Raw genomic sequence first — 27,077 nt, 5'->3', positions numbered from 1 at the left:
GAATATGACTGGGGGAAATTGACATCTTAACAATACTGAGTCTTCCAATTCATGAATATAGTATATCTCTCCATTTATTTAGATATTCTTTGATTTCTTTCATCAGTATTTTGTACTTTTCAACATACAGATCCTGCACATATTTTGTAAGATTTGTACCTAAGTATTTCATGTTTTCTGGTACGATTGTAAATGGTACTTAAAAATTTTTTGGTTTCCAGTTGTTCATTGCCAATGAGCAGAAACAGTTTTGTATATTGACCTTGTATCTTTTTTTTTTTGCGGTACGCAGGCCTCTCACTGTTGCGGCCTCTCCCGTTGCGGAGCACAGGCTCCGGACGCACAAGCCCAGCGGCCATGGCTCACGGGCCCAGCCGCTCCGCAGCATGTGGGATCTTCCCAGACCAGGGCACGAACCCATGTCCCCTGCATTGGCAGGCGGACTCTCAACCACTGCGCTACCAGGGAAGCCCGACCTTGTATCTTTTGATGTTGCTAAACTCACTATTAGTTCAAGGATTTCCCCCCCCACTTTGGTTTTCTTCAAGATTTCTACATAGATAATGATCTTGTTCATGAATAGAGACAATTTTATTTCTTCTTTTCTTATCTGGATGACTTTTATTTCTTTTTCTTTCTTCTTTCTTTCTTCCACTGTAGTTGATTTACAATACTGTGTCATTTTCAGGTTTACAGCAAAGTGATATATATATAATCATAGATTTAAATGTAAAACCTAAAACTATAAAAAATTTGGAAGAAAAGACGGGAGAAAATCTTTGTGACCAGGGATTAGGCAAAGAGTTTTAGACATGACACCAAAAGCATGGATCTACAAATGAAAAAATAGATAAACTGGACTTAACTAAAATTAAAAACTTTCAGTCATAGAATGGAAGAAAATATCACCAAATTGCATTTCTAGCAAATGACTTGTATATAAAATACATAAAGAACTCTCAAAACTCAACAGTAATGATACTACAGGAAAGAAAACTGCAAATGAGTATCCCTTATAAATATACATATAAAACTCTTCGACAAAATATGATCAAGCCAAATCCAGCAGCACTTTTTAAAGGATTATACACTATGACCAAATGGGGATTTATCCCAGGAATGCAAGGGTGATTCAACAGACAAAACTCAATCAATGTAATACATCACATTAATAGAATGGAAGAATAAATTTAATCATCTCAGTTGATGCAGAAAAATGCATTTGATGAAATCCAACACACTTTCATGATAAAAAGACTCAATAAACTAGGAATAGAAAGAAATTTCCTCAACACAATCAAGGCCATATATGAAAAACACAAAATATCATACTCAGTGATGAGAGACTGAAACCTTTCCCTTGAGATCAGGAAAAAGACAAGGATACCCAACTTTGTTGCTTCTATACAACATGTCCTGGAAGTTCTAGCCAGAGCAAATGGGCAAGAAAAAGAAATAAAAGGCACCCAAAATCGGAGAAAAAAAGTAAAACTATTTCTATTTGCAGATAGCATGATCTTATGTATAGAAAATACTGAAGAAAAAAAAACTTGTTAGAGCTAACAAACAAATTCAACAAAGTTTCAGGATATAAGATTGACATATAAGAATCAGTTGTATTTCTATATATTAGCAATGAACAATCCAAAAATGAAATTAAGAAAGTAATTCATTTGAAATAGCATCAAAAAGAATAAAATACTTAGTAAAAAATTTAACCAAGAAGGTGAAAGACTTGTACACTGAAAACTAGAAAACATTGCTGGAAGAGATTAAAGAAGGCATAAATAAGTCAATCTAATGTTCATGGATTGGAAGATTTAATATTGTTAAGATACCTTTTCTCACCAAATGATCCCCAGATTCAGTACGCTCCCAAGTGAAACTCCAGTGACTTTTTTTTAAGAAATGGAAAATCCAACCCTAAAATTCATATGGAATTGCAAGGAAACCCCAATAACCAAAACATTCTCGAAAAGGAAAAAACAAACTTGGCACAGTTGCTGATTCCAAAAATTGCTACAAAACTACAGCAATCAAAACAATATGGTACTGGTGTTAAGGACAGACATAAAGATCAATGGAATAGAATTGAGGGTTCAGATATAAACCCATACATCTGTGATCAATTGATTTTCTTTTTAAAAAATATTTATTTATTTTTGGCTGCGTCAGGTCTTAATTGTGGCACACAGGATGTTTTGTTGTGGTGCCCAGGCTTCTCTCTAGTTGTGGTGTGTTGGTGTGATCAATTGACTTTTAACAGGGGTGTCAAGACTATTTAATAGGGAAAGAAGAGTTTCTTCAATACATGGCATTGGAACAACTGGACATCCACATGCAAAACAATGAAGTTCAATCCTTACCTCACACCATATACAAAACTTAACTCAAAAAATGAATCATAGTCTAAAATATTTGATCTAAAACTATAAAACTGGGAATTCCCTGGTGGTCCAGTGGTTAGGACTCTGTGCTCTCACTGCCGGGGGCCTGGGTTCGATCCTGGTTGGGAACATAAGATCCCACAAGCTGTGTGGTATGGTGGAAAAACAAGAGTCTTACAAGAAAAATAATAAAAATTAAAATAGGGCCTCCCTGGTGGCGCAGTGGTTGAGAGTCCGCCTGCCGATGCAGGGGATATGGGTTCGTGCCCCGGTCTGGGAGGATCCCATATGCCGCGGAGCGGCTGGGCCCGTGAGCCATGGCCGCTGAGCCTGTGCGTCCGGAGCCTGTGCTCCGCAACGGGAGAGGCCACAACAGTGAGAGGCCGGCGTACAGAAAAAAAAAAAAAAAAAAAAAAAATTAAAATAAACCTATAAAACTCTTAGAAGAAAATATAGGGGCAAATCTTCCTGACCTTGGATTTGCAATGGTTTCCAAAGAAGGTACACAAATGACCAAGAAGCATGTGAAAGATGCCCTACATCACTCATCATTGGGGAATCGCGATTCAGAAGCACAATCTCATAGAATTCTAAACTTGATCTAACAATTGGATGAAGTTTTCATTAGTCTCCTAACAGTATCTTTCTGTAAACCTTGACAGGTAGATCCTAGAATTTATATGGAAATGCAGAGGGTCAAAAATAGCTAAAACACTCTTGAAGAAAAGCAAGGTGAACGGATTTGATCTGTCAGCTATGAAGACTTATAAAAGTACCGTAACTAAGATAGTGAAGTAATTGAGGCATTGTAGCTAAGACAGTATGAAGGATGACAATCAGGCTGATGGCATATAACAGGGAGCGTGGAGACCTAAGTGCACATAGATGGTTGGCCCACAGTTACAATGACATTGAAGGGCAGGGGAGAAATATGGTCTTTCAGTAACTAATGCTGGACGACTGGACGGCCGCATAGAAAAAATGAAACTCAGTCACTGCCTAACACCATGTGCGACATAAATTCCAGATCTACATCTGGAACATAAAATAATGACGCTTTGGGAGGTAATATATGGGGTTATGGCCCATATATTATGTTATCTTAATTAAGCAGGAGACAAGAAACAGGAAAACACTGTAAGTTCCACCATATTAAGAATGCTGTCTCCCTGTGTTCACCAGCCCTAAACTATTGACAACCTTTTCTCAATCCTGGCCAGTTTCCTGCTTTGAAAGACCCTTCTTAGAGCAATTGCGCCCTTATCCCAAAGCCTGGTAACGACACCCCTTGAGCCATTCTGAGCCCATGCTCTTTCTGGCTTGGGTTTGTTAACTCAGGTTCGTTTGATCAACAGGCTCCCTTGGCGATGATCTCTGTGGGGTCCCCGACAATTGACAGTCCTTAACTTTTTGAGATATATGCTGAAATCCTTACAGGTAAAATGATACAAGTTCTGAAACCTGCTCCAAAATTAATTTGAAAAAAATAGAGAAAATCAACAGGGATAGATAAGATTTATCATAAATTGTTGAAGCTGAGTAATGGTACATGGGCGTTTGTCTACTTTTGTATGTTTTTAATTCTCTATAATAAGAAAAGTTATTTTTCTTTTTCTGGTCCTTAAGAGGGGATGTTCGTTAAGGCCACAGAAAGGCTGCACCGTGGGTCCCAGGCTCACACTGTGAAAGCATCCAGCCAAACATAACCTAAGTCACACTGGAGTTTGCAGTTCTGTGGAAGGCGGGGAAGAGCAGAGTGGTCGTAGATTTGAGAGAAATAATTCTTTTCAATACCTTCCTAGGACATTCCTAATGTAGAACTAAGAGTAGATACAATTAACTTAAACTTGACATTTAAATCTTGGTTAAAACAAACAAACAAAAAAAGAGTAGAGAATATTTTCTGTGCTTCAGTATTCAGAGAATAAAACTGTGTCACAGTGAGAGAAATTCTTCTGCTTTGAAAATGCTCCCTCCTATGTTCTACCGTGAAACAATAAAGCTGCGGGGCTTCCCTGGTGGCGCAGTGGTTGGGAATCCGCCTGCCAATGCAGGGGACGCGGGTTCGTGCCCCGGTCCGGGAAGATCCCACATGCCGCGGAGCGGCTGGGCCTGTGAGCCATGGCTGCTGAGCCTGCGCGTCCGGAGCCTGTGCTCCGCAACGGGAGAGGCCACAACAGTGAGAGGCCTGCGTGCCGCAAAAAAAAAAAATAATAATAATTATAAAGCTGCATATTCTTCCTCAGAATCCTGAATACTGAAATTGGCCATTATTAGGATCCCACACACAGAGTGATATCCGATCAGAGGCTTCAAATAGCTATTCACATACGTTGACTGTTTTCTGTGTGTTTGTAACGAGGACCCAGCCAGGGTTGACGTCCTGGAAATCCCTGGGGCTCTCCCTGAAATCTGTGGGTTGAACGTGGTGTTTTGTCACGTGGCTTGTGTTGTGTGTTTCAGAGTAGGGTCCAAACCAGGCAAGGTGTGAGTGGACCGGTCCATTCCTGCTCCAGTTCCCATCAGGGTCCGGTCCTCGTTACCTGTCGCATTTCAGCATGAAACGCTGAGGTAGCCACACGTGGGTGTGGAGGACACAGGCCAGGACCGTCTCTGGAGAGATTCTGAGCAGCAAAGACAACTGGCAACAGCCATTCAGATGTGATGGAGGCAGCTAGTTACAAAATTCTCTGCGCCATGCACATGCAGGACACAGCCCGCCTCTCCTTGCCTCGGCTCCATCTGGGTCCGTCCTTCTATGCTAGTGACTGCTGGGGACCTCGAGCAGGTGTGACTGAAATCGCTCAGGGCAGTGGATGTGACCACAAAGGGCAGAAGGAGAGGGTTCTTTGGGGTGATGGACTTGCTCTGTACCCTGATTATGGTGGTGGCTACACGGATCCATACATGTGTTGAAATTCATTTTTTACAGTATGTTAATTTTTTAGAAGTCAATTTTACTGCATGCGAAATTTTTTTTTTTTTTTTTTTTTTTTTTTTTTTTTTTTTTGCTGTATGCGAGCCTCTCACTGTTGTGGCCTCTCCCGTTGAGGAGCACAGGCTCCGGACGCGCAGGCTCAGTGGCCATGGCTCACGGGCCCAGCCGCTCCACGGTATGTGGGATCTTCCCGGACCGGGGCACAAACCCGTGTCCCCTGCATTGGCAGGCGGACTCTCAACCACTGCGCCACCAGGGAATCCCCCCCAAATTTTTTTAATAGGAAAATCTTTCCTATGAAGATCTGCCTGGTCACTTAAGTGTTTGAGGTGCTAAGACATCTGACTGGTTAAACGACTACTCAGAATTTTGAGTGTTCTCATGAATGTCATTAATCAGTCAATGTTGTTAAAGTTTAGGGGTTTTAATTTGCCAAATTTGTGCAAGAAGAGGCCACAGCAGCTGTTGCAAATACACGTACAGAAAACAATGAGATACCACTACACATGCCCTGGTGTGAATGCAAAACAGTGCAGCCACTTTGGAAGACAGTCTGCTGCTTTCCTATAAAGCAAACCATAATCTTCCCATGGGATCCAGCAATCATGGTCCTTGGTGTTTACCCAAAGGAGCTGAAAACTTATGTCCACACAGAAACCTGCACACAGATGTTTACAGCAGCTTTATTCATAATTGTCAAAACTTGGAAGCAACAAAGATGTCCTTTAATAGGTGAGTGGATAAATAAACTGTGGTCCATCGGACAATGAAGTATTATTCAGCACTAAAAAGGAATGCGCTATCAGGCCATGACAAGGCACGGAGGAACCTTAAATGCATATAACTAAGTGAAAGGAGCCGATAAGAAAAGGCCACAGACTGTATGCTTCCAACCCTATGACATTCTGGAAAAGGTAAAACAATGGAGACAGTGAAAAGATCAGGGGTTGATGCAGGAGGGATAAACAGGTGGCGAGCAGGGGATTTTTAGGGCAGGGCCCTGGGTGGTACTGTCCACAATAGCAGACTCGTGTCATTGTACATTTGTCAAAACCCACAGAGTGTACAACACCAAGGTGAACCGTACTGTAAATCATGGGTTTAGTTAATAATAATGTACGATACTGGTTCATCAATTGTAACGAATGTCCCAAACTAATGCCTGGTGCTGGGGAGGCTGGGCACGTGCGTGTGTGAGCTCCTGTACTTTCAGCTCCATTCTTCCGTAACCCTACAACTGCTCTAAAGAAAGTCTACTAATTATCTTTAAAATGCATATAAAGTTTAACACAAGAACTACTGGTTTATAAGAAGTCCTCTTACTCGATTTGTAATTTACGTGTAAGGATTTCATGGGTGCTGGTTGTAAAAGCCCCGAAGCAGGCCCAGGTCTCCCGCCTCCAAAAATGCACCCAAAGGCCAAGGCGCCCCAGGCCCGGGTCTTGCGCGGCATCAGCCCCCTACCCCCCCCCCCGCCCCCGGCCCACCTGCCCGCCGCTCCCCCGCCGCCCCGCGCCCGGCGACTGGGAAAGGTCACTGCACTGCACGGGCCGACCCCCCGCAGGTCCCGCCCGCCGCCCCTGCGGGGTCCCCTTGTCCCCGAGCGCCCAACCCCAGCGGGCCCGCCGAGGGGCGCCACCGCGGCGGTGGGGGCGGCCGGCCGGCCGGGGCGACAGCTTGGGGGGCGGCCCTGACCTTCCCGCGCGATCGATGGGGCGCGGCTCGGGCGGCGCGGAGCCGGGGCGGCGCTGACCCCCGCCCGCCCCGCTCCCGCTCCCGGGCGCCGATATAAAGGGGCCGCGGCCCGACGGCCGCTCAGCCCCGGCCCGGCGCCCACCATGGCCACTCGGGCCCTGCTGCTGCTGCTGCTGCTGCCGCCGCCGCCGCCGCTGCTCCGGGGCTGCGCCGCGCGCCCCGCGCCCCCCAGGTGAGCCCGCGGCCCCGGGGCCCGCGCCCGCCCGCCCCCACCCCGCCCCGGCCCTGACCCCCCGCGGCCCCCTCCGCGTCCCCTCCGCAGGGCCCCGCGACACTCGGACGGGACTTTCACCAGCGAGCTCAGCCGCCTGCGGGAGAGCGCGCGGCTGCAGCGGCTGCTGCAGGGCCTGGTGGGGAAGCGCAGGTGAGGGGCGGCGGGATGGGGGGGGACCTGCCAGGGGGGCTCCCCAACTCCAAACTAATTCTGACTTGGGGTGGGGAGCAGCGAGCAGGACACAGAGAACAGCACAGCCTGGACCAACTCCGCGGAGGGCCACCTCTGCCTGCTGTGGTCGGACGCTCCCACCCTGCAGGCCTGGTGAGCACCAGCCCCATCCCCCATCCCCTGCCCCGTAGCCTCCCTCCCTGGGGCACTCCAGGTCCCGGGCACAACTGGACACAGCAATGGCCCAGGGGTCTGGGAGGGTGAAACTGTCAGCGCTGGTGACCAGAGAAGGCCCAGTTTCGCCAGATGGGCAGCAGTCTCCAGCACCAAGCCCCCAACCCCTAACCTGGCTGTCTCTGCAGGATGCCCCTGAGGCCCCCCGAGGATCAGGCCTGGTCTCCCCAGATGCCTCTTGGACTGAGGGCTGGGGTCATGGTGTCAGAGCCGGCCATCCCTGCTGCTGAGGGGACCCAGATGAGGCCCTGAGGAAGAAGGAACCTCCCAAGGGGAGCTTGGACAGGGGAGGGGGGGGGTTGCAGTTGGCACCAATAAAGGAGCAATTCAGACCCTGGCCTTGTGAGCCCGCTCTGTGCGCCGTCTGGGTACCATCGAGGAAGCTGCTGCAGGGCAGGGCTGCCAGAGGGAAGGAGAGACCCATCCTTGGGATTCTAGGACCGTGGCCATGCCCAGCTGCCCTTTAAACCTGGGAAGCCAGTGGGGAGCCTCATCTTTCCGCTTCCTTATCTCCTGCCCCATCCACTGAGCTCCCTGGAAGCCGCCCGGCACCTCTGGCATCCACACAGCAAACATTCAGGGGCTCTGGGGGGGTTCAGATGTCCCCCAGCTCCTGCCCCAGGGGGCAGCGGTGAGGGGGCAAGGAGGCTCGGCCAAGCAGGAAGAGGCGACAGGCAGGACCCAGGAGGCCACTCCGCAGTGAAAGGGCCTGAGCATGAGTCTTGGCTCTGGGTCCAGGCATGCAGTCTGGATGGGTGGCCTGACCTCCCGGGGCCTGTGGAGCAGGGCCGGTGATGACACCCCAAGTGCCAGGCTGCAGGAGGCCTTGTAGGACCACGGGCTCAGGGTTGCTCCGCAAAGGTGTCTCAGGCGCGCACGGCCTGGGGCCTGGAGGTGCGAAGGGCTCCGCCAGACCCGGCAAAGCAGCCCCTCCCCCACCCAGTGTCCTCTCCCAGCTGCCGGGCTTAGGGGGCTGAGGAAAGATGGAGGTGGGGCAGCTGGGGGCCTGTGCCATGGGCCCCTCACCAGGATGCCCCTCTCTAGGGACCCAGGGTCCCCCCCCCAGCTGCCAGCTGCCCCGAAGCACTGCCATCCTTGTCACTGTGACCCTGCCCAGCCCCCTTGGAAGAAGCCGGCTTGTTTCTGAGACAGGCAGGAGAGTCCCTAGGACACATATAGCCTTTCCCTTCCAGACCTAGAGGGTTAAACTCCTCGGGGAGAGGAGGTGGGCCCGGAGGGGAACACCTGTGGCCTGAGCCTGAACCTCCCGAACCGCCTAAGGAGCTGTGCCCACGAGGGTTCTGGCAGAGGGGCCCAGCAGAGGGGCATCCCAGGTTGGGGGGCAAGTACAGCAAACACAGAGGCCCACCCCAGCCCCAGCCCCAGCCCGCCCAGGCCCCCGGTGCCCGCCCACCAGCTCTGGGTTCCTCTGTCTTGGGGTCTGTGGGTTGAGCCCGTCAGCCCCTGCATGTGGCCCGGTTCCGGCCGGGTAACCACCTGGTCTGCCCCTCCTGGCAGCCGGCGAGGCCTGGCCGGCGGCCGGCGGGAGCCCCCTTGGTGGAGGCCAGTCCTGTGGTTGGTCCAAGGCAGTCCTTGTAAAGGATCATAAAGTGGGGCGGCGCCTGGCAGGGGCGAAGTTCGCCCAGGCAGAGACTGCGCCAGCAACACAGCCGCTCAGAGGGTCCCAGACGCCAGACGGGCCCACACCCTCCCCCGGGGCCGCCCGCCTGCCGAGATGGTTACTTGGGCCCTACTGCTTACTCTGCTCGTGGCCGTGGCCCAGGCCCAGGGTACTGGGGGCAGTGGCAGAGGGGCGGGGCGGCAGGCAGGGGGCTGGCAGGCACCGACCCTTCCTCTCCAACTTCCAGTCTGCTCTGTGAAAAAGACCTTCTTCGAAGTCAATGAGAACACGAGTCCCGGGCAGCCCCTCCTCAACATCACCATCCCTGAGGGCCAGCAGGTGACCCTCGGACCGTCGTCCACCCGTTTCGCATTTCGGATCCAGGGGACTCAGCTGTTTCTCAATGTGACCCCGGACTACGAGGTGTGGATGGCGGGCCCAGGGCTGGCTGGGCCCATGGGGTCAGCGGGGGTGGCCAACCCTCCATGGGACCCAGGCGGCCACCCACACTCCTCCCCAGAGAAGGGCTCTCTGGGGATCTTTGGGTCTCAGTTTGCCCAGGGGGCCTCTCGGGCCCCCAGGCTTGGCTGAGGGCTGGCCCTGAGGGGCTGGGGCCCTCGGGGGACGAAGCTGCCTGGGCCCCGCCGCCCTCTGGACTCAGCACGATGACAGGGACGCTGGGCGAGCACCTGCTGCTCTCGCCCTCTGTCTCGTCACCTGTGGAATGGGGCGGGGGCTGGGCCAGCTGCCCAGGGGATTCCCACACCTGCCCGCCTCCGCAGGAGAACTCAATGCTGGAAGCGGTCCTGGAGTGCAAGAGGGATGACACTGTGGTGAGTCTGCCCCCCAGACCCCCTCCCGGCATCCCCACATCCCCACCCTCCCCGCGATGCCAGAGGGCTCCGGCTTGGACCTCTGTGCCCTGCTCTGCCTGGCCCACGGTCACTCCCTGGCGACCTCACCCAGTGGTGTGTTTCAAGTGTCACCTCTGTGCCGGCAACGCCCACACTTCCTCCAGGCCAGACTGTGCCTCGAGCCGCAGACTCACAAACCCGGCCCCGGACGGACATCACACCCCACGGACACCCCCACCCCGAGATCCAAGGCCTCCCCAGAGGCGCCTTGCCCTGCCAGCTCAGTCCTCACCTCCCCCTCTCCACACTGGTCCTCCAGCAAATCTGCCTGGCTGACTGGGCCTGACACCAGCACCTTCCGGCTGGTCCATCTGTTCCCCTCTTGGCCCCGCCCACCCCAGTCCACTCTCCGAATGGCAGGAGAAAGATCCTATCCAGTAAAGCAAGCAGCGGTCCCTGCCCTCCCAAATAAAGCGAATAAAGGCCCAGCGGCAAGCCGTGCCCCCCACCCCCACCCCAGCTGCTCCCTGTCACCTCCTTGGAGAGGCACCCGCCTTCCCGGCCCCTCGCACCAGCCAGCTCTGTGGTCTCCCTGAGCCCCGTGGGTGCCCCCCGCCCGACGTCACAGCGCACACCACCCACAAGTAACTCAGGATGAGCCTCTAGCGGACGAGGCCGCTTCTTCTTAACGCGGTAGTGTTGTCACAGCCGGAAAAGGCAGGGGCTCCTCAGCAGCGCAGCATCCAAGGTCCACACCCCCCAGCTCCAGAGCAGTCTTTCACAGTTTCCTGCCAGCAAGGCCCACCCAGTGCAGCTGGTTGATGTTTTTCTCACGTCTCTTTCAACATGTGGTGTCCTGATTTTCCGTGAGACTTATGCTTGAAGAAATTCGATTGTTTTGCCGTTTTCCTCATTTGGGGTTTTGCTGGTTGCGCCCCCAGTGCCAGCGTTATTTTTCTCCAGAGCATTCCCACCTTCTGGGCTTTTAAAAAATGACTTTCTGTTCCTTGTCTGTAACGCCCGCTGGAGCGGGAGCCCCAGGCAGAGAGCTGTCTTGGGAACTGCACCCCAGCGCCTAGTATGAGCTCACAGCCGCTGGGCCGGGGACCCTCCTCCCTCCCGCAGGTGACCCAGCTGAAGGTGCTTGTGTCACTGCTGGATGTCAACGACAACCCGCCCACGTTCCCCTTTGTAGTCAAGGTCCAAAGGGTGCCAGAGGTGAGTGGAAGGCAGCAGTGGTTCACGCCATCTGGGGCATCTGGCGCCCGGGATGGGGGCCAGAGGGCACAGGGCTAGTGGCTGGGGGTCTCACCCTGGGGGTCACGGGCGTGGCCAGACCAACCCCCCTCCGTCCCCCAGGACACTAAAGTGAATGCCCTCGTCATCCCCGAGACCGAGCTGAAGGCCCAGGACCTCGACAAAAGTGACATCCTGTTCTACACCCTCCAGGAAGTGACCCCGGTCAGTGCCCCCAGTCCTTCCCTTTGGGTATCCCCACCTCTGCGCGTCCTCCCGGGGCCCCAGGCTGAGTCCCCCACCTCCCCAGGGTGCCAGCGGCTTCTTCTCTTTGGTGGGTGCGAACCGCCCAGAGCTACGGCTGGACCGGTCACTGGACTTCGACAGGTGGCAGAACATGACCTTCCAGCTGCTGGTCCGGGTGAGCAGGCCACTCCCGCCCTCGTCCCGGATGCCCACGGCCCCACCCGAGCCGCTCCAGCCCCAGGCCCCCGGGCCTGATGGCAGGGCTGCGGTGTTGCAGGACACGCGAGAGGAGAACGTGGAACCCAGCCACACGGCCACGGCCACCTTGGTCCTGGAGGTGCAGCCCGCCGACCTGCGGCCCCCCTGGTTCCTGCCCTGCATGTACTCTGACGGTTTTGTCTGCATCGAAGCCCAGTACCACGGGGCTGTGCCCACAGGCCATGCACTGGTACAGGGGGCGTGGAGGAACAGGCCAGCATGAGCACGGGCCTGGCTGCCACGGGGCCAGAGCTGGTTGTGATTTTCAAGCAAATGTGAATGACTTTTCGTAAACCAATCTTGCCCCACCCCATAGTGGCAAGTGGGACACAGGGCCTCTGAAATTCCAATGAGGAAACAGGGTCCAGCTGTCCTTAGGGCAGAGCCAGCCAGGCCCCTGGGACTCAGTGAGGGACCCCAGGGACCGAGCTGGGTCCCTGACTGCCCCCTGGGGCTACCCCAGATCTCCTTGAGGGGAGCGGGAGGGGCTGAGCGGAGGCCACGGCACCAGCTCCACGGCATCCCCTCCCCTCCCTGTTGCTGCAGTCAGGACCCCTCATCCTGCATCCTGGGCCCATCTACGCCGTGGACGGGGACTGGGGCATCAATCAACCCATTGTGTACAGCATCTTCAGGGGTGAGTGGGCACCAACCAGCCCCCAACTTCTCTCTCCATGCAACACCCTGACCCCGTCCCCACATGGGCAGAACCAGCTGGGACACTGGGACCTCAGGCCTCCAGAGGAGACTGCGGCCAAACCCTCCCGCCGTCCTCCCAGGAAACGAGGACAGCTCGTTCTCCATTGATGCCGGCACAGGCAACCTCACCATGACCAAGAGCATCCCTAGCCCCAAGACCTTCCTTCTGCTGGTCAAGGTGGGTGCCCGCACAGGGCCAGGTCTCCACGGGCCCTTCCTGGGCCCCTGGCTACAGGGCTCACCCTTCAAGGACCTGCTGGTCACTGCTGCCTCTCCAACCCCCAGGGCGAGCAGGCGGATCGTGCCAGGTACTCGGTGACCCAGGTCACGGTGGAGGCCCGGGCCGCCAGTAGGAGCCCGCCCCGCTTTCCCCAGAGCCTGTACCGTGGCACCGTGGCACTCGGCTCTGGGGTAGGCGTGGCCATCAAGGATGCAGCTGCCCCCTCCCAGCCTCTGAGGATCCGGGCCCAGGATCCTGAGTTCCCAGTAGGCACCGCCTGGTCCCTGGGTCTGCCCGGCCTCCTGCCATGGGGGGGTTGGAACGGTCTGGGGAGCAGCCTGGGTTCAGGACTCACTGGGGCCACGTCCAGGACCTCAACTTGGTCATCACGTATCGGATCACCAACAACTCTAACTTCAGAATGGACGGGGAGGCTGTGCTGACTAGCGCTTCACTGGTGCATGCCGGGGTCTTCTATGCAGAGGTGAGAGGCGGGCAGTATCTCCGAGGGCCAGGGGTCAAGCTGGAGCCCAGGAGGGACAAGCCCCCTTCCTGCCCAGGTTGAGGCCAGGAACACGGTGACCTCAGGCACGGCGACCGCGGTCGTGGAGGTTCGAGTCTCAGAACAGGAACCCACCCCTGCAGGTGAGCCTCCCGGGGACCCTGGGTTGGCTTGGGGAGGGCTTCTTGCTAGGGGGAATGGTGACCCTGAGCCCTGGCCCTGGCCCCAGGCCCCCCCACTTCCCCAGAGACAGCAGGAACAACCAGAGCTTCCAGCGGCACCACGTTGGAAGCCCCCCGGCCCCCTGAGCCCTCTCGGGGGTCCTCCACGACCAGCTCTGGGGGGGACAGCGGCCCGCACCCCTCCTCCACGACCAGCTCTGGGGGGGACAGCGGCCCGCACCCCTCCTCCACGACCAGCTCTGGGGGGGACAGCGGCCCGCACCCCTCCTCCACGACCAGCTCTGGGGGGGACAGCGGCCCGCACCCCTCCTCCACGACCAGCTCTGGGGGGGACAGCGGCCCGCACCCCTCCTCCACGACCAGCTCTTGGGGGGACAGCGGCCCGCACCCCTCCTCCACGACCAGCTCTGGGGGGGACAGCGGCCCGCACCCCTCCTCAGGCACAACTCTGAGGCCTCCGGCCTCCTCCACGCCTGGGGGGCCCCCCAGTGCGGGAACCAGCCCCTCCCCCCCGTCAGCCTCTCCCAGCGGGGGCTCAGCACAGACCTCGAAGCCGGGAATCTCTCTGCCAACGTACCCTGGGCCCGCAGGTAGCACCACCATTTACCCTAGTTATCCTCGTGCTCTCTGACTCAGGACTCTGGGTGGTCGCTGTGGGGTAGGGCCCACCCAGGTCGGCCCAGCACGACCATGGGGACCACGAAACCCCAAGGGGGGTCCGGCGATGAGACAGGTCCTGGGGGGCCCCAGGAGGGAAGCTAGGGAAGATGTATGGAGGGTGGGGCAGAGGCCAGACTTAGGATCCAGCGACCCCCCCAATTCCCAGGGCCGTTCAGCCCACGGGCCCCGTGCTACCCTCAGCTCCCTGCCTGGCATGTTGGCCCCCTACCTCCCACCTGGAACTGGTGGGCACTGACCCCCTGCCCGCTCCCAGCAGCCCGGCCTATCGGGGCTCCCAGGGAACACACGGCTCCCTGGCGGGGGTCGGTGGCGCCCACTCCTCCAAACCTCATCTCCGGTGGCCAGGCGTAGCTTGCTCTTCGGGTGTCCCGAGCTTGCCCCAGGCTGGCCCGGGAGTGCTTGCGGTGGGACAGCGAGCGGGCAGTGGTGTTGCCAGCAGGGACGCCTGGGACCGGAGGAAGCAGTCCAGGCATAGACCACGTTGAGGGCCGGCGCTTCTCGGTGGTGGAGATGGCGGCGCTGGGAGGGGTGCTGAGTGCACTGCTTCTTCTGGCTCTGATCGCCCTCACAGTCCTCGTCCGCAAGCACTATGGCCACCGACTCAAGTGCTGCTGTGGCAAAGCGCTGGTGAGGCCCTCGGGGTGGGGGAAAGGACAGGAGAGAGGACAGGGAGCAGCGGAAAGATGGAGGGGGCGGTGGAGAAGCGGCAGGATGGAGAGAGAGGCAGCGTGGAGGCCAGGAGTCCATCCGGGAGATGGAGGGCAGAGGTGAGGCGGGACGGGGCGTACATACCATAGCCCACAGATGGGGAGGAGGGCAGAGAGAGGCGGAGCATCCAGCCACCTGTCTCTGGGGGAACAGGGGTGGTCTGAGCCCAGGCCTGGTCTGGTTGACTGCTGGTTCCCGCCTGCCCCCCAGGAGCCCCAGCCCCAAGGCTTTGACAACCAGGCCTTCCTCAACAACCCCGACGAGGCCAGCTGGGCGCCGGCTCCTAGCCCCTCATCCAGTCCCGTCCCGCCGGCTCCCCCAGAGCCTGCACCCCCAGAACCCAAGCCCCCCAGCCCGGAGACCTTCCGCCGAGTCCCTGAGTCCCCCGCGGTGGCCCTGGATGGGGACGGCCCGGCAGCTGTGAGGTCCATCCTGACCAAGGAGCGGCGGCCTGAGGGTGGCTACAAGGCGGTGTGGTTTGGCGAGGACATCGGGGCCGAGGCCGACGTGGTGGTCCTCAACACGCCTGCCTCGGAAGTGGACGGTGCTGGCGACAAGGGCAGCGAAAGCAGCGGGGACGAGGGCGCAGAGGCGGGCCCGCGCGGGGGTGCCCAGGACGCGCCTGGCTCCAACTCCGTCTACCTCTAGTGTGGCCGCCCCTCCTCTCCCGGCGAGGCTGGATCACCGGAGTCGGCTTGGTCGCTCTCCCCCCACTCCATTGCACAGAATAAAGTGACATTTTCGGATCTGCGGGGACGTGTGGAGTCTGCCCCAAGGGGTTGCCAGTGGGGGTGGTCAGGACGTGGTCCATTCGCTCCCGCCCTGCACTGAGCCCTCCTCAGAGGGACCGCCAGGGGCGCCCTGGGGTCGGAGAGGGGTGGGCGGGGTCGTTCCCTGCCCAGAGCGCTGGGTGCTGTTTCCCGTAAACCACCTGCTGCGCCCGCGGGGCTTCCCAGGCTCGGTGCCAGCTGGTGGCCAGGAAGTTCCTTTCCTTGTCTAACCACGGCCGACCCAACACAGAGATTCTTCCCCTGGGGGAGGCAGAGGAGCCACGTGGCCAGGAGCCGCCCTCAAGGACACTCATTTGGGAGAGCATGGGCCCGGGGACCTTCCAGGGGGTCACACTCCTGCGTCTGTGGGCTACAGTGAGGGCAGTAAACACGCTGGGGCGCCCTCAGAGGCACGTGGTCCAGGTGGCTGGGCTGTGACGGGTGGTGCGGGGTGGAGGGGGGAGGTTTGGCCCAGTGCGACAGGGGCCTGCAGGCCCTGGGCCCCGGGCAGCAGGTGGGGCCAGTGGGTGCACAGGACAGAGGCAGAGGCTGTGGACGCGACCCAGAGCCACGGAGTTAGGGACGGAGCCCCCTCCACTGGCTTCCTCAGGGGCGACCCTCAGTCAGGACTTCAGCCCCGACCACCGCCACTGTCCCTTATGCATCACTGGCGTTTTTTCCTCACGAAAACGCATTTCCGATTCCTTTCCAAGCATTTTAATCTCGACAGTATTTGAGTATTCTTGCCTGGACAACTGTCACTGGTAAGAATCCAAAGAGCACAGCTGCATCTCCTCCCACGCACCCCCCTCACCCGCTCGTCCGCTCAGGGACCTGACTGGTTTTATTTCTGATCCCGGGGTCCCCAGCTTATCCCACTGCTTCTCCCACCACGTTGGTTGCTGGCGCCCCAGCCCCCCGCAGCGCTGGGTGAGGGAGGGGAGCGGCTGGACCCCGAAGGGGCTGTGCCCTGCAGCAGCCAGGGCCCCAGTGCCGCCCCCGCCCCCGCCCGCGGTTGCACGTGACTTCCCGGCCCCGGCCCCGCCTCCGGCCCCCGCCACCATAAAAGCGCTTGCTCCGGAGCCCCAGCGGAGTGGGTGCCAGTACCAGGTACTCGGGACTCCCAACCCACGCGAAGCGAGAAAGGCAGCGACGGCCGCGTCGGACCCCGGGTTCGCTCCGCGGAGCAGTGACCAGGAGGGGTGGGCAGAGCGGGTGACGGCGGGGGGCACGGGTCCGGAACTGGGGGACCTGGAGGCGGAGGTCGCGGTGCCGCGCGGGGCGGGGCGGGGCGGGGCGGGTTAGGTTTCGTTTTCCCGCAGCGCGCGGTTTCGTTTTCTTACGGTCGTTCCCGTCTCGCCCCAGCAGGGCCCAGCCCGGACGCCGGCTCGACACGTGTGACCCCTCGTGTGCCCGAGGCCCCGCCGCATCTGTAGGGACACCCATCGCCTCCTTGGCCAGGACTCACCTGGGCAACACCGTGGCCAGAAGCCCTCAACTGCTATCTGTGACCCCAACACTTGGGACCCCAACACCCGGGACTACCCGTGGAGACTCACGCGGAACCCTCCTCTCAACCTGCGCCATCCCCCGACTGCCCCCGCGACCCCAGCCCTCGCCGCGGGGGGCGCGCCGTTCTCTCTACTCCCAGCCTTTGCGGAGGGAGCAATGGCCGTGGCTCCCGACGGGTGAGCCCGCCGCCCTGCCCGCCGCCGACCCCACCCACGCCCCCGGTGGCCCGCGCGCGCCCTGACGCCTGGCTGCTCCGCCCGCAGGGCGACCCCGCGCGTGCTCTTCGGAGACTGGCTTCTGGGCGAGGTCAGCAGCGGCCGCTACGAGGGACTACGGTGGCTGGACGCGGCCCGAACGCGCTTCCGCGTGCCCTGGAAGCACTTCGCGCGGAAGGACCTTGGAGAGGCCGACTCGCGCATCTTCAAGGTGGGACCCCAGCCCCGCCCGGGGCGGGGGCGGGCCGGTCCAGGCCCAGGCCCGAATGTCCGGGCCGCGTAATCCACTCAGTCTCTCTCCCCAGGCCTGGGCTGTGGCCCGCGGCAGGTGGCCTCTCCGTAGCAGCGGAGGTGCCCGGCCGACCGCCGAGAGTGCGCTCCGAGCTTCCTGGAAAACTAACTTCCGCTGCGCGCTGCGCTGTACGCGGCGCTTCGTGATGTTGCAAGACAACTCGGGGGACCCTACCGACCCTCATAAGGTGTACATGGTCACCCCCGAGCCGGCGTGCGAAGGTGAGGAGGCCACGGCAGGGCTGCCGGCAGGGAGACTTGGCTCTGTCCCGGGAGCAGCCGCTGGGTCGTCTTTTCGGTTTTAGAAAACTGGCATGGGAGAGGCTGGTGCCAGATTGATGGGGGATGGCGGGGCCGGGGTGAGGGCGTGTGGCGCGGCTAGTGGGGACTAGAGATCGCTGGGAGGAAGCTCATGGGCCTGTTGGGATCAGTGAAGGGGAACTGCGGTTGAGCTTTGAGGAGCTGCCCAGGGATTCACACCTAGGTGTCCCACTCCAGAGTCGCAAGTCCAGTGTTCCCCCAACCCTAATTCTCCCTCAGAAAGCCCAGGCATTAGCCAGGGGGAGGACGAGGCCCTTGAAGATGCCCCACCTACAAGGGTAAGGTCACTCTGCCCTCTTGGATCCCACCTTGGGCTGCCCCCTCACTGGGGCTGGGGAGCTGTTGATTTATGCTGGGACTGTCTGTCCTCTCCTGCAGGATGGGCTTCTGGGGCCATACCTGGCAGCAGATGCTGGCGAGAGGCTGGGGCATGGGCTGGCCGGGCTGAGCCCTGAGCCCTGTGCCCCAAGCCCAGCTGGAGATGCTGGGGACCTATTGCTCCAGGCTCTGCAGCAGAGCTGCCTGGAGGACCATCTGCTGACAGCTGCGTGTGGGGTGGAGCCGATAGTCCCTGAGGCTCCTGGTGAGGGGCTGTTGGAGGGGGTGCTCTGCCCTGCAGGGCTCTGTGTGCCAAGGGGAGGGACAGGCAGGACAGCAGAGTCCCTGGGGAGAGAGGGCCCGGGGGAGGGGGGTCCCCAGCAGGGACGGTGCTGGCCAGAGGTGGGCCACCATCCCTGCTGGGCACAGCTGAGCCTCCTCAGGTCCAGAGCTCCCTGCTTGGGCGTTGTGCCCGCCACAGTGAACGTGGCGCCACAGCCCCAGGCCCAGGTTAACAGGAGCTAGGGGACACGTGGAAGGAAAAGGGAGGAGCCGGCGGCTCGGGTGCCAGCTCAGGCCTGCCTTCCTCTCCAGACACAGGTCCACCCCCAGCCCCCTGGCAGCCCCGAGAGGCGGAGCCCCGCACCACAGCCTCCCCCAGTGCCTGCACCCTGATGGCAGGGCATCTGCACGTGGCTGGCCCCACCTGCTCACAGCTTGGTCTGCACACACTGCCCAGCTTGGGGGCCCTGGACTTGACCATCACGTACAAGGGCCGACCAGTGCTGCAGGAGGTGGTGGGGCGCCCAAGCTGTGTGCTCCTGTACGGCCCCCCCGGTGTAGGTGGTGGGGCTTCAGAGCCCCAGCGAGTAGCCTTTCCTAGCCCCGCCGAGCTGCCTGACCAGAAGCAGCTCCACTACACAGAGAAGCTGCTGCAGCACGTGGCCCCCGGCCTGCAGCTGGAACTGCGGGGTCTCAGGCTGTGGGCCCGGCGCCTGGGCAAGTGTAAGGTCTATTGGGAGGTGGGAGGGCCCCTGGGCTCGGCCAGCCCCTCCACCCCCGCCTGCCTGCTGCCCCGGAACTGCGACACCGCCATCTTTGACTTCGGCACCTTCTTCCAAGGTCAGTGATGCACCTGCCCTGGGGCTGAGGGCCTCCCCGCCTCCCCCCCGCCCTCACCAAAGCCCTGTCCTGCAGAACTGGGGGAGTTTCAGGCCTGCCGGCGCCGGGGCTCCCCTCACTACACCATCTATCTGGGCTTTGGGCAGGACCTATCAGTGGGGAGGCCCAAGGAGAAGAGCCTGGTCCTGGTGAAGGTGAGGTGGAGGGTCCCTGGGGTGGGGTGGGGGGAGGGAGGCTGTACACAGCCCTCCCCCAGCCTGACGGCACCCTCCCCACAGCTGGAGCCATGGCTGTGCCGGGCATACCTGGAGGGCGTGCAGCGCGAAGGCGCGTCCTCTCTGGACAGCAGCAGCCTCAGCCTCTGCCTGTCCAGCTCCAACAGCCTCTATGATGACCTGGAGCACTTCCTGGAGCACTTCCTGATGGAGGTGGAGCAGCCTGGCTAGGCTGGGCCCCCAGCCCCTCCCGATCTAATAAAAAGATCCCAAGAACCAGTGCTGGTGTCCTGACCAGGGGCAGGCTTGAGACGGGGGGCTTGGAAGGGGCACTGTGGATGCAAGGTTCACCCCACTTCACGGGAAACCCGCGACCTGTGGGCCCAGGAAGGGAGCCCCCTGCCCGCCCCCACGTAGGCCTCCTGTGCACACCCGTTCTCCTGACTTCACAGTGAAGAAACTCAGGGCACGCTTTAGAACCAACAAACTGCTCCAAGAGCACAAGGGCCCCTCAGGACACATGTTCCCCCCTGCCCCCAGAGGGGGCAGCACCTGGGGCCCCTCCGCTGTGAACAGGGCTCCTCCATCTGTGCTGCACCCAAGGCCTGTCCCTGGCCTTCGAGACCCGCCAACACTGCTCTGCCTGGGAGGTGGCGGACCTAAGTGTAAACCCAAGCAATTACTTATAAAACACAACGAGCAGACAGGGAATCCTGGGACCAGATGGTTGTGTGTGGGAGAAGCACCACCCACCCGCCCCGCCGTTTCTCATCACCAAAGGCTTCGCCTTTCAAGTACTGAGCCAATCAAGACATTTCTAAAGATAATCTGTTTTTGATAAATTAGAACACAATGGGAACAATGTGTGTCTATAATATACATATAAAAGTCCAGTTTTAAACTGTGAGCAAGACAGGTGCACAGACCACGTGCGATCACAGGAACCCTGAAAACGGGAGGGCGAGTGTGCCCGGAGTTTTCTGCTTCAGCTGCTCCAGCCAGAAGGGCCCCGGGCAGGCCTCAGCCCTCGGCACCCTGGGCAGGCGGCTCCTCACCGGCCTCAGCCCGCCGGTGTCTGCGCATGTGCCTGTACTTGTCCACGTAGGCCTTCACCAGGTTGCCCACCTTCACGGGGTTGATCTCCCCACTCTTGCTGTGGCAGATCTGGGGGAGGGGGACACAGTTACCCTGACGTCCCTTCACACCTGCACAGTCAGGGATCACGGGGATGGGGCCCTGGGGACCACACTGAGGGACAGCAGGCAGCCTGACGTGCGCCTGCCTGCTCTGCCCTCCTCGAGAGCTGCTGAGGGTCCCACTGAGATCAGCTGGCATGTTCACCTCTCAAGAGTCTCACTTCCTACCCGCGAGCTGGGTTAAACATCTTGTGTCATTTAGCCTCTTTAACTAAAGTCACGAGGACACAGTCGTAAGCCCCTCACAAACACCAGCATTTTACACCCGCCAAGCATCAATGAGGCGTGGCTACAAGTGGCCTGAAGCTGCGGCCAGGATGTGGCCGAGTGACCCTGGGGCCGGAGCCCCTCTCTGGGCTCGCGGACCCCACACCCACCTTCTGCACGGCCTTGCGCAGAATGTCCTTGTACTCGTCCTTTGTCACCTCCCTCTTCTGGTAGAAGGGCTTGATGGCCAGCTTCACCTCCTCCACGGCCCGCTCCTGCACGTGCAGCTTCTTCATGTACTAGGAGGGAGGACACCTGTGAGACCACTGGCCCCTGGCTTCCCACCCACCCACCCGCGCCAGTCCCTGGAGGAAGGAGGGGCGGGACTCACCTCCTCGTTCTTGGTCTTCTCCAAGGCTGGCCTGGGAGCAGCTGTCCTCTCCTCGGAGCTGTTGGCAGCAGCGGTGGTCACGGTGGCAGCATGACCAGCCGGCTCTGAGGCTGCAGCCAGGATGGTGGGCACCGGGGCCGGGCTCTGGGCTACCCCGCAGCCCATCAGCGGCAGGCTCCCCTGCAAGAGGAACTGGACCGCGGGCTGGCTGACAGGTGCATATGGTGGGACACTCGAAGGCAGAGCCAGGGTGGGGGGCAGGTTCGGGCTCTGTACCTGGGTGAGAGTACAGTCCGCTCAGCCTCCGCAGAGCTCGGTGCCCCAGTGCCCCCGGCAACACGCTCCCAACCCCCACTCCCAAACCACTAAAAGCCCCGGCAGAAAGGGGCTAGTGCGTGAGGCCCTCAGCCGCAACCCGGCCCAGCTCGAGTGGCCTTAGCCCAAGGCCCCATCCCTCCAGCCCAGGTGCCCACCTGAGAAGGGTCAGCATCAGGAAAGCCAGGCTCTGGAAGCGTATAGCCAGGGAGAGGGGGCTCAGAGAAGGGAGCCTGCTGGAACGCAGCCATGGGGCCCGCGTCCTCGGTCTCCCGGGGCTTCTGCGGCCTGTGAAGCGGCGTCCCTGAGGGCCAACACAGGGGGGTGGGTGCTCTGTGGCCACGCCAGAAGGCTGTTTCCTGGCTGGAAAATTCCAGAAAAGCATCCCAGCAGCAAGAGCCACAGGTCAGGCCGTGGCCATCTCCCTGCATGACCAAGGAGGCCCGTGAGCCATCCAGGGAGAAGACTCCGTGGTGGTCGCTGAGCCATCCTTGTACCCCGCCCCGTTGCCCCGCCCCGCCCCGCCCCACCCCACCCCACCCCACCCAAGCGCCTACTCACGCAGGCCTCTGTCCTCAGCCAGGGCACCGCTCTCCACCTCCTGGAGGTCCCAGGTGACTCTCTTCACCAGCGCCTTAGCCCGCAGCAGGGGGTTCTGAGAGGGGCCTTCCTCCTTCCCCGCAGGCGCCCCACCTATGGCTTGGCCTCCCAGAGCGCAGGGAGCTGTGGCTGCCTCAGCCGTGTCCTGCTGGAGCAAGTGCTTCTCTAGAGGGCCCTCCATCCTGGGCAGGGGCTGTACCACATCTTCACCATGGATCCGAGACACCTCCCTGCGGATGATGGCCACGGCCAAGCCAGCATCGTGCTGCTGGCCAGCTGGGGGCCCAGTGGGCTTGGGCAGGAGGCCTCGCTCTGGGGAGGAGTCCGTGCTCTCCGGAGAGGGTGGGGAGCTCATGTCATCAAGCTGCATGAAGATGGCTTCGTTTGAAAAGTCCTCGAAGAGGTGCCCCGCCTCCACGGAGTCACCGTAATCCAGATCCTCGGGGGGGTACTCGGCTGGCACCTCCAGGACTGGGGGGATCTTTGTGGGGGGCTTGTCGGCCTCGGACCCCTCCAGCAAGGCGTCTGTTCCTGCCAAGGCCAGGGGCCTGGCCGGGGGCTCCCTCTCTGGCCTGGGCTCCCCCTGGGGAAGGGGTGCTGGAGAAGCCTCTTTTGGGGCCAACTTCCTCTCCGGGGAACGGGGGCGGGGCCGTGGGCGCTTCTCGCGGGACCGAGGCCTCCGGTGCTCCCGGGGCCTGTGCTCGAGGCTGGGTGACCTGGACCTATGCCGCCTCCTCTCCCGGGAGCCTCGCCTGTCTCGGAGCCGCGAGGCACTCTCCCTGTCTGGCCGCTCCCTCCTCTCCCTGGGGTGCCTGGGCCTCCGGGCTCTCTCCAGGCTGCTGGGGGGTGAGCACTCCCTCCCCCGAGACCGGGACCCCGACCTCCGCCTCTTCTTCCTCCTGCCCTCGCGATGCTCATGGGAGGAGCTGCCGGAGCCGGAGCGGGACCTCCGCCGGCCTCGGCCCCAGGAGCCCCTCCTCCTCTCCCTGCTCTTGTCCTTGGCCTTCCTCCGCTTGGTGCGCTCGCGGCTGCTGGAGCGGTCGCTGGAAGACCTCCGATCCCGGGCCTTGGGCCGGTGCCTCTTGGCCTGGTCCTCACCTGCCGGTGGCGACGCAGACCGCGAGCTCCTGTCCCCAGAATGGGATGAGCGGGAGCCTGAGCGGGCCCTCCGGTGCTCCCTGGTGGCGACCCTCGGCCTCTGGGCTTTCTTCCCGCCGCGGGAGCTGGACCTGGAGCGGGAACGGGTTGGGGACCGCAGCTCCACGACCCTGTGGGTGGTGGCGGGCAGGGCGTCCGGACTGGGTGGGGCGTCTGGCTCCACCGCAGTCACACAAGTCACCGTCCGCCCCTCTGAGCCAAAGAAGGAGCTGCGGGGTGGTGGGTCCTCGTCCCCCCAGGGCTCCGGTGGGGACGGCCTCTGTGCCTGTGCCGCGGGCTCCTCCTCGCCCTGGAGCTCGGGCAGGCTGCAGGGCCCCCGTGGGGGCTCAGGCTCCTTCCCCATGCCGGTCTGCACCGTGTAGGAGGTGACGCAGCGCACGGGTGGCAGTGCTGGGGCCTTGGGGCTGTCAATGGAGATGGTGCGCGTGATCTCAGAGGGCAGGAGGCCAGAGCCCGGGTGCTCAGGGCTGCTGCTAGCCGAGCTGGAGTCAGAGCCCGTGGGGTTGAAGGGGTCATAGATCTCGCTCTTGAGCTGCTTCGTCTTCCTGACGGAGAAGAGGGGCGCTGGGCTCTCTCTTCTCTGCACCTTGCTGTCCACGGGCCGGAACGTGTTACAGAAGCCGGGGCTGAGGACTCTGCCGGAATGGGCTGTGTTCCCAGGAATGTTGATCCTGAAGCTCTCGAAGGTGGAGCCGACACCCTTCCCCCGGGAGGGGCCCAGAGGGGCAGGGGGCTGGGGGCCGCCCCCAGAATGCGTGCTGGGCTCCCGAGCACCCCTGCTGCTGGGCTCACCCTCCGCCCTGGCGCCACAGCCAGGCTGCCCGGGGCCCTCCCTGCCCGTCAGCCGGCTGATGCAGGAGCTGGGAATCTCGACTCTCTGCCCGCCGGCGGGGACCTCGCCCGCCCGCCTGTCGTCTCTCCTGATCTTTGGTATCCTGGGGGCTGGTCTCGGGGCCTGTCCCAGCACTGTGCTCTCGGAAGGCGAGTTAGAGCTACCATCCGAGGTCTTCAGCGCCGCAGACCTCAGAGGCGGAGGGTGCTTGCTGTCGCCGTTAAATCGGGGGCCGTCACTTTGTTTTAAGCTGGGTCTGCTCACGCTGGACAAGGTCTGAGCCTGGCCTGACTGAGGGGTCACCAAGGAGTCCAGTCTCACAGCTGCCCCCAACGTGAGCGCAGGGACATGGGCGGGGGTGGGCAGGGCCGGGGGTGTGCCTGGGGTGGCCCTGCCTGGACAGCTGGACCCCAAGCTTTCTGGCCCGCTTCCTGACTGAGTCCCTCTGGGCTGCAGGCAGGCCCCAGACCCGGCGCCTTCTGCCCCTCTGGACGGGCCAACTGAGTTTCGCTGAAAAGAAACTGGCGCTAGAAGACAAAAGGCAAACAGCCATCAGTCCCCGCCCCGTCCTTACAAAGCTCCACCCTCTCAGAATGCCCTCCCAGCGGTGCACGGTTCCCACTCCCGCTCGCTCTGGCTGAGCGCAGGGACAGGCCGGAGGCTCGCTCTGCTGCTGCCCACCAGCCCCTTCTGCTTCATACACTATCTTCACGCTATTTGTGGATCAGAAAGGGGTCTGAGCCCGTGATGGACCCTTGAAAACAGGGTAGCACCCCAGTCTACCAATGACCGCGCCCATGCAGCCCACCCTGCCCTCCACGGCCAGAACCCCCCAGGCCCGAATCCCGCTGGGGCCCAGATCCGTGGCGAGGGCTCCACGCTGGTTCCTGGGGCTGTGAGAACAGACGGCAGCTGCTGACAGCAAGGAGGGCCTGTGGGCTGCCTGGAAACTCCCCCAGGCAGTGTTCTGTGTTATCAGAAAGCGACGCGACAGGCATCTCCAGTCCCTCAGCACCCTCACCTACACTCGGAAGCAAACCCTAAAGCCGCTGGGTCACCACACGACTGTCCCTGGAGGAACGTGTGTCGTAATCTCCAGGCACGCAGAGGTGGGGGTGGCGGGCCATGCGCAGAGGCTCCTCACCTGCCCTCTTGGCACTGAGGGAGCCGTCGCGGTGGATGACGATGTCGGCGCCGTTCATCATCAGGAAGCTCTGGCCCGACAGGATGCTCCCCAGCAGGTCAGGGCTGGGGTCCGCGTCCACTTCCGGCTGGGGCGCCATGGCAGGAGCGCTCCTCCTGCAGGGCAGACCCGGGGCGGGCCCAGCCGTCACGGCCCTCCTGCCCACGCGCCTCCACACCCAGGCAGCAGGCAGGGGCCCCGAGGGGAGGGGTGAGACCCACCCGGCAGCTCCGACTAAAGGAAGATGGGGTGGGGGGGGGTGGAGTCGTCTGAGGCTTTGGCCTCGGCTCCACTTACTGACAGGCAGGAGCTCATGAGCAACGCCGACTGGTAGAGTTGGTTAAGTCTTTCTTTTGGAGGGTCAAACAGAGAAAAAGCTTGGCTCCCTGCCCGGCCCCTCCCTGCTGTGGGCTCTGCAGAAGAGCTAGGCACACGGAGGCAGCCTCTGGGGTTGTCACCTCATCCCCGCGCCCTTGGCTTGGGACTGGCCGCAGCACTTCCTCACCCAAGAGCCAGAGGACAGGCCACAGGAGAGGCCGTGGGTGCCGGGTGGCAGAGCGCCAGCCCAACATGGGGCCTGCGGTCCTTGCACGCCTGGGGCCCCACCCCGCACCACCGCCCCGGCCATCCTGTCCCCCAGGACACACCTGGAGAGCCCCATGGAGACAGGCCTGGCCACGGGCTGGTGCGACCGCAGGGCTGACCGGGACAGGATCCTCCTCTTGGCACTCAGAGGGGAAGCAGGGCTTGCAGATGCCTCTTCACTGCTGGAGGAGGACACAGGTCAAAGGGCACGGGGTGACCCTGCACATTGAGGCCCAGGGAGCCACCCCCCTGCCTCTCAGCAGTGCCTGGCACAGGTGGGCTAAGCACTGCCCCCACGGCAGCCCTTGTGACTCAACACTGAACCCAGGCCCCGTGCAGCGGTCTTCTGTCAGCAGCTGCCGAAGTCTCTGAGCGGGGACGGGGTGGGGGACAGGCGTGCGAGTTAGATCTTTCTCCAAGTTAGGGGACGAGTAGGTACAGAATTCTGAGAACAACTCGGAAGCAGGAACTTCACAAATACGAATTCTGAGGGTGAGCCAGGCCTCCACCAGGGGCGACATGCCCATGGGCCTAGGAAAAAAAGTGAGCCCCCCCAGCTCCCCCTCTGCAGTCACCTGTCGAAGGGGTCCAGCTCATAGGGGTCTCCAAACAGGGAAAGAGAGGCTGCCCCGATGTCTGCACGCATCAGTCCCAGAGAGGGGTCTGCAGGCTTGTACACCGAGGGGATGCAGGCTCCATGGGCTGGCCTGCGGAGGCCCAGCGTCCGCGCGATGCGGGAACGAGCTGTGGCTTCATTCTGAACCCAGGGGACAGAGGGAGAAACACTGATCCACAGGGCTGAAATCCACAGCCTCCATTCCAACCATGAATCCGCAGCACCAAACACTGGGCCGAGTGGCCACAACCCTGCAGCCTGAGGGTCACGTGTACTCATCACACGTTGAAGACCCTGCCTGGGCCTCACCCCCACCCGGCTCAC

General features: G+C 60.4%; 4 protein-coding genes across 11 annotated transcripts in view; 3 read left to right on the top strand and 1 right to left on the bottom strand.

Moving 5' to 3' along the window:
- Positions 1-7,163: 7,163 nt before the first annotated feature.
- Positions 7,164-7,951, top strand: SCT (secretin; the record flags this gene model as incomplete). Its single annotated transcript, XM_082628128.1, has 4 exons — positions 7,164-7,252; positions 7,343-7,444; positions 7,526-7,618; positions 7,828-7,951. The coding sequence occupies 4 exons, from the start codon at positions 7,164-7,166 to the stop codon at positions 7,949-7,951; spliced, it is 408 nt and encodes a 135-aa protein (XP_082484254.1).
- Positions 7,952-9,434: 1,483 nt separating this feature from the next.
- CDHR5 (cadherin related family member 5) lies at positions 9,435-15,554 on the top strand (the record flags this gene model as incomplete). The annotated part of the gene is made up of 15 exons (XM_082628127.1): positions 9,435-9,489; positions 9,568-9,743; positions 10,103-10,153; positions 11,300-11,392; positions 11,534-11,635; positions 11,721-11,831; positions 11,934-12,104; positions 12,461-12,551; positions 12,694-12,791; positions 12,899-13,099; positions 13,204-13,317; positions 13,394-13,478; positions 13,565-14,137; positions 14,638-14,825; positions 15,117-15,554. The coding sequence occupies 15 exons, from the start codon at positions 9,435-9,437 to the stop codon at positions 15,552-15,554; spliced, it is 2,547 nt and encodes an 848-aa protein (XP_082484253.1).
- Positions 15,555-16,768: 1,214 nt separating this feature from the next.
- On the top strand, positions 16,769-19,967 carry IRF7 (interferon regulatory factor 7). 4 transcript variants are annotated; one of them, XM_082628540.1, is made up of 9 exons: positions 16,769-16,878; positions 17,045-17,364; positions 17,452-17,614; positions 17,709-17,916; positions 18,235-18,293; positions 18,394-18,598; positions 18,928-19,455; positions 19,531-19,649; positions 19,734-19,967. In XM_082628540.1, the coding sequence occupies exons 2-9, from the start codon at positions 17,345-17,347 to the stop codon at positions 19,899-19,901; spliced, it is 1,470 nt and encodes a 489-aa protein (XP_082484666.1). In that variant the 5' UTR covers positions 16,769-16,878; positions 17,045-17,344; the 3' UTR covers positions 19,902-19,967. The 4 variants fall into 4 exon arrangements, with proteins under 4 accessions (XP_082484666.1, XP_082484669.1, XP_082484667.1 ...); XM_082628541.1 differs by having other exon boundaries at positions 16,778-16,848; XM_082628542.1 differs by having other exon boundaries at positions 16,831-16,848; positions 17,042-17,364.
- Positions 19,968-20,484: 517 nt separating this feature from the next.
- PHRF1 (PHD and ring finger domains 1) overlaps positions 20,485-27,077 on the bottom strand; it is a 28,660-nt gene continuing 22,067 nt past the window's right edge. For 3 of the 5 annotated variants that reach the window (XM_082628237.1, XM_082628240.1, XM_082628239.1), the window contains exons 11-18: positions 26,713-26,894; positions 26,200-26,319; positions 25,514-25,668; positions 22,341-24,896; positions 21,938-22,083; positions 21,465-21,740; positions 21,244-21,372; positions 20,485-20,834 (exon numbers count right to left, since the gene is read on the bottom strand). In XM_082628237.1, the coding sequence (XP_082484363.1) occupies positions 20,691-20,834; positions 21,244-21,372; positions 21,465-21,740; positions 21,938-22,083; positions 22,341-24,896; positions 25,514-25,668; positions 26,200-26,319; positions 26,713-26,894 (3,708 nt within the window). In that variant the 3' untranslated portion in view covers positions 20,485-20,690. Of the gene's footprint in view, positions 20,835-21,243; positions 21,373-21,464; positions 21,741-21,937; positions 22,143-22,340; positions 24,897-25,513; positions 25,669-26,199; positions 26,320-26,712; positions 26,895-27,077 lie in introns of those variants that run through there. The other 2 variants (XM_082628238.1, XM_082628241.1) reach the window with 2 other exon arrangements.

Source organism: Mesoplodon mirus, assembly GCF_964341445.2.
Source record: "Mesoplodon mirus genome assembly, chromosome: 7".
In the NCBI taxonomy this organism is placed as follows: domain Eukaryota; kingdom Metazoa; phylum Chordata; class Mammalia; order Artiodactyla; family Ziphiidae; genus Mesoplodon; species Mesoplodon mirus.
The sequence above is the reverse complement of the archived record's forward strand: the minus strand, read 5'-3'. Positions and strand labels throughout refer to the sequence as shown.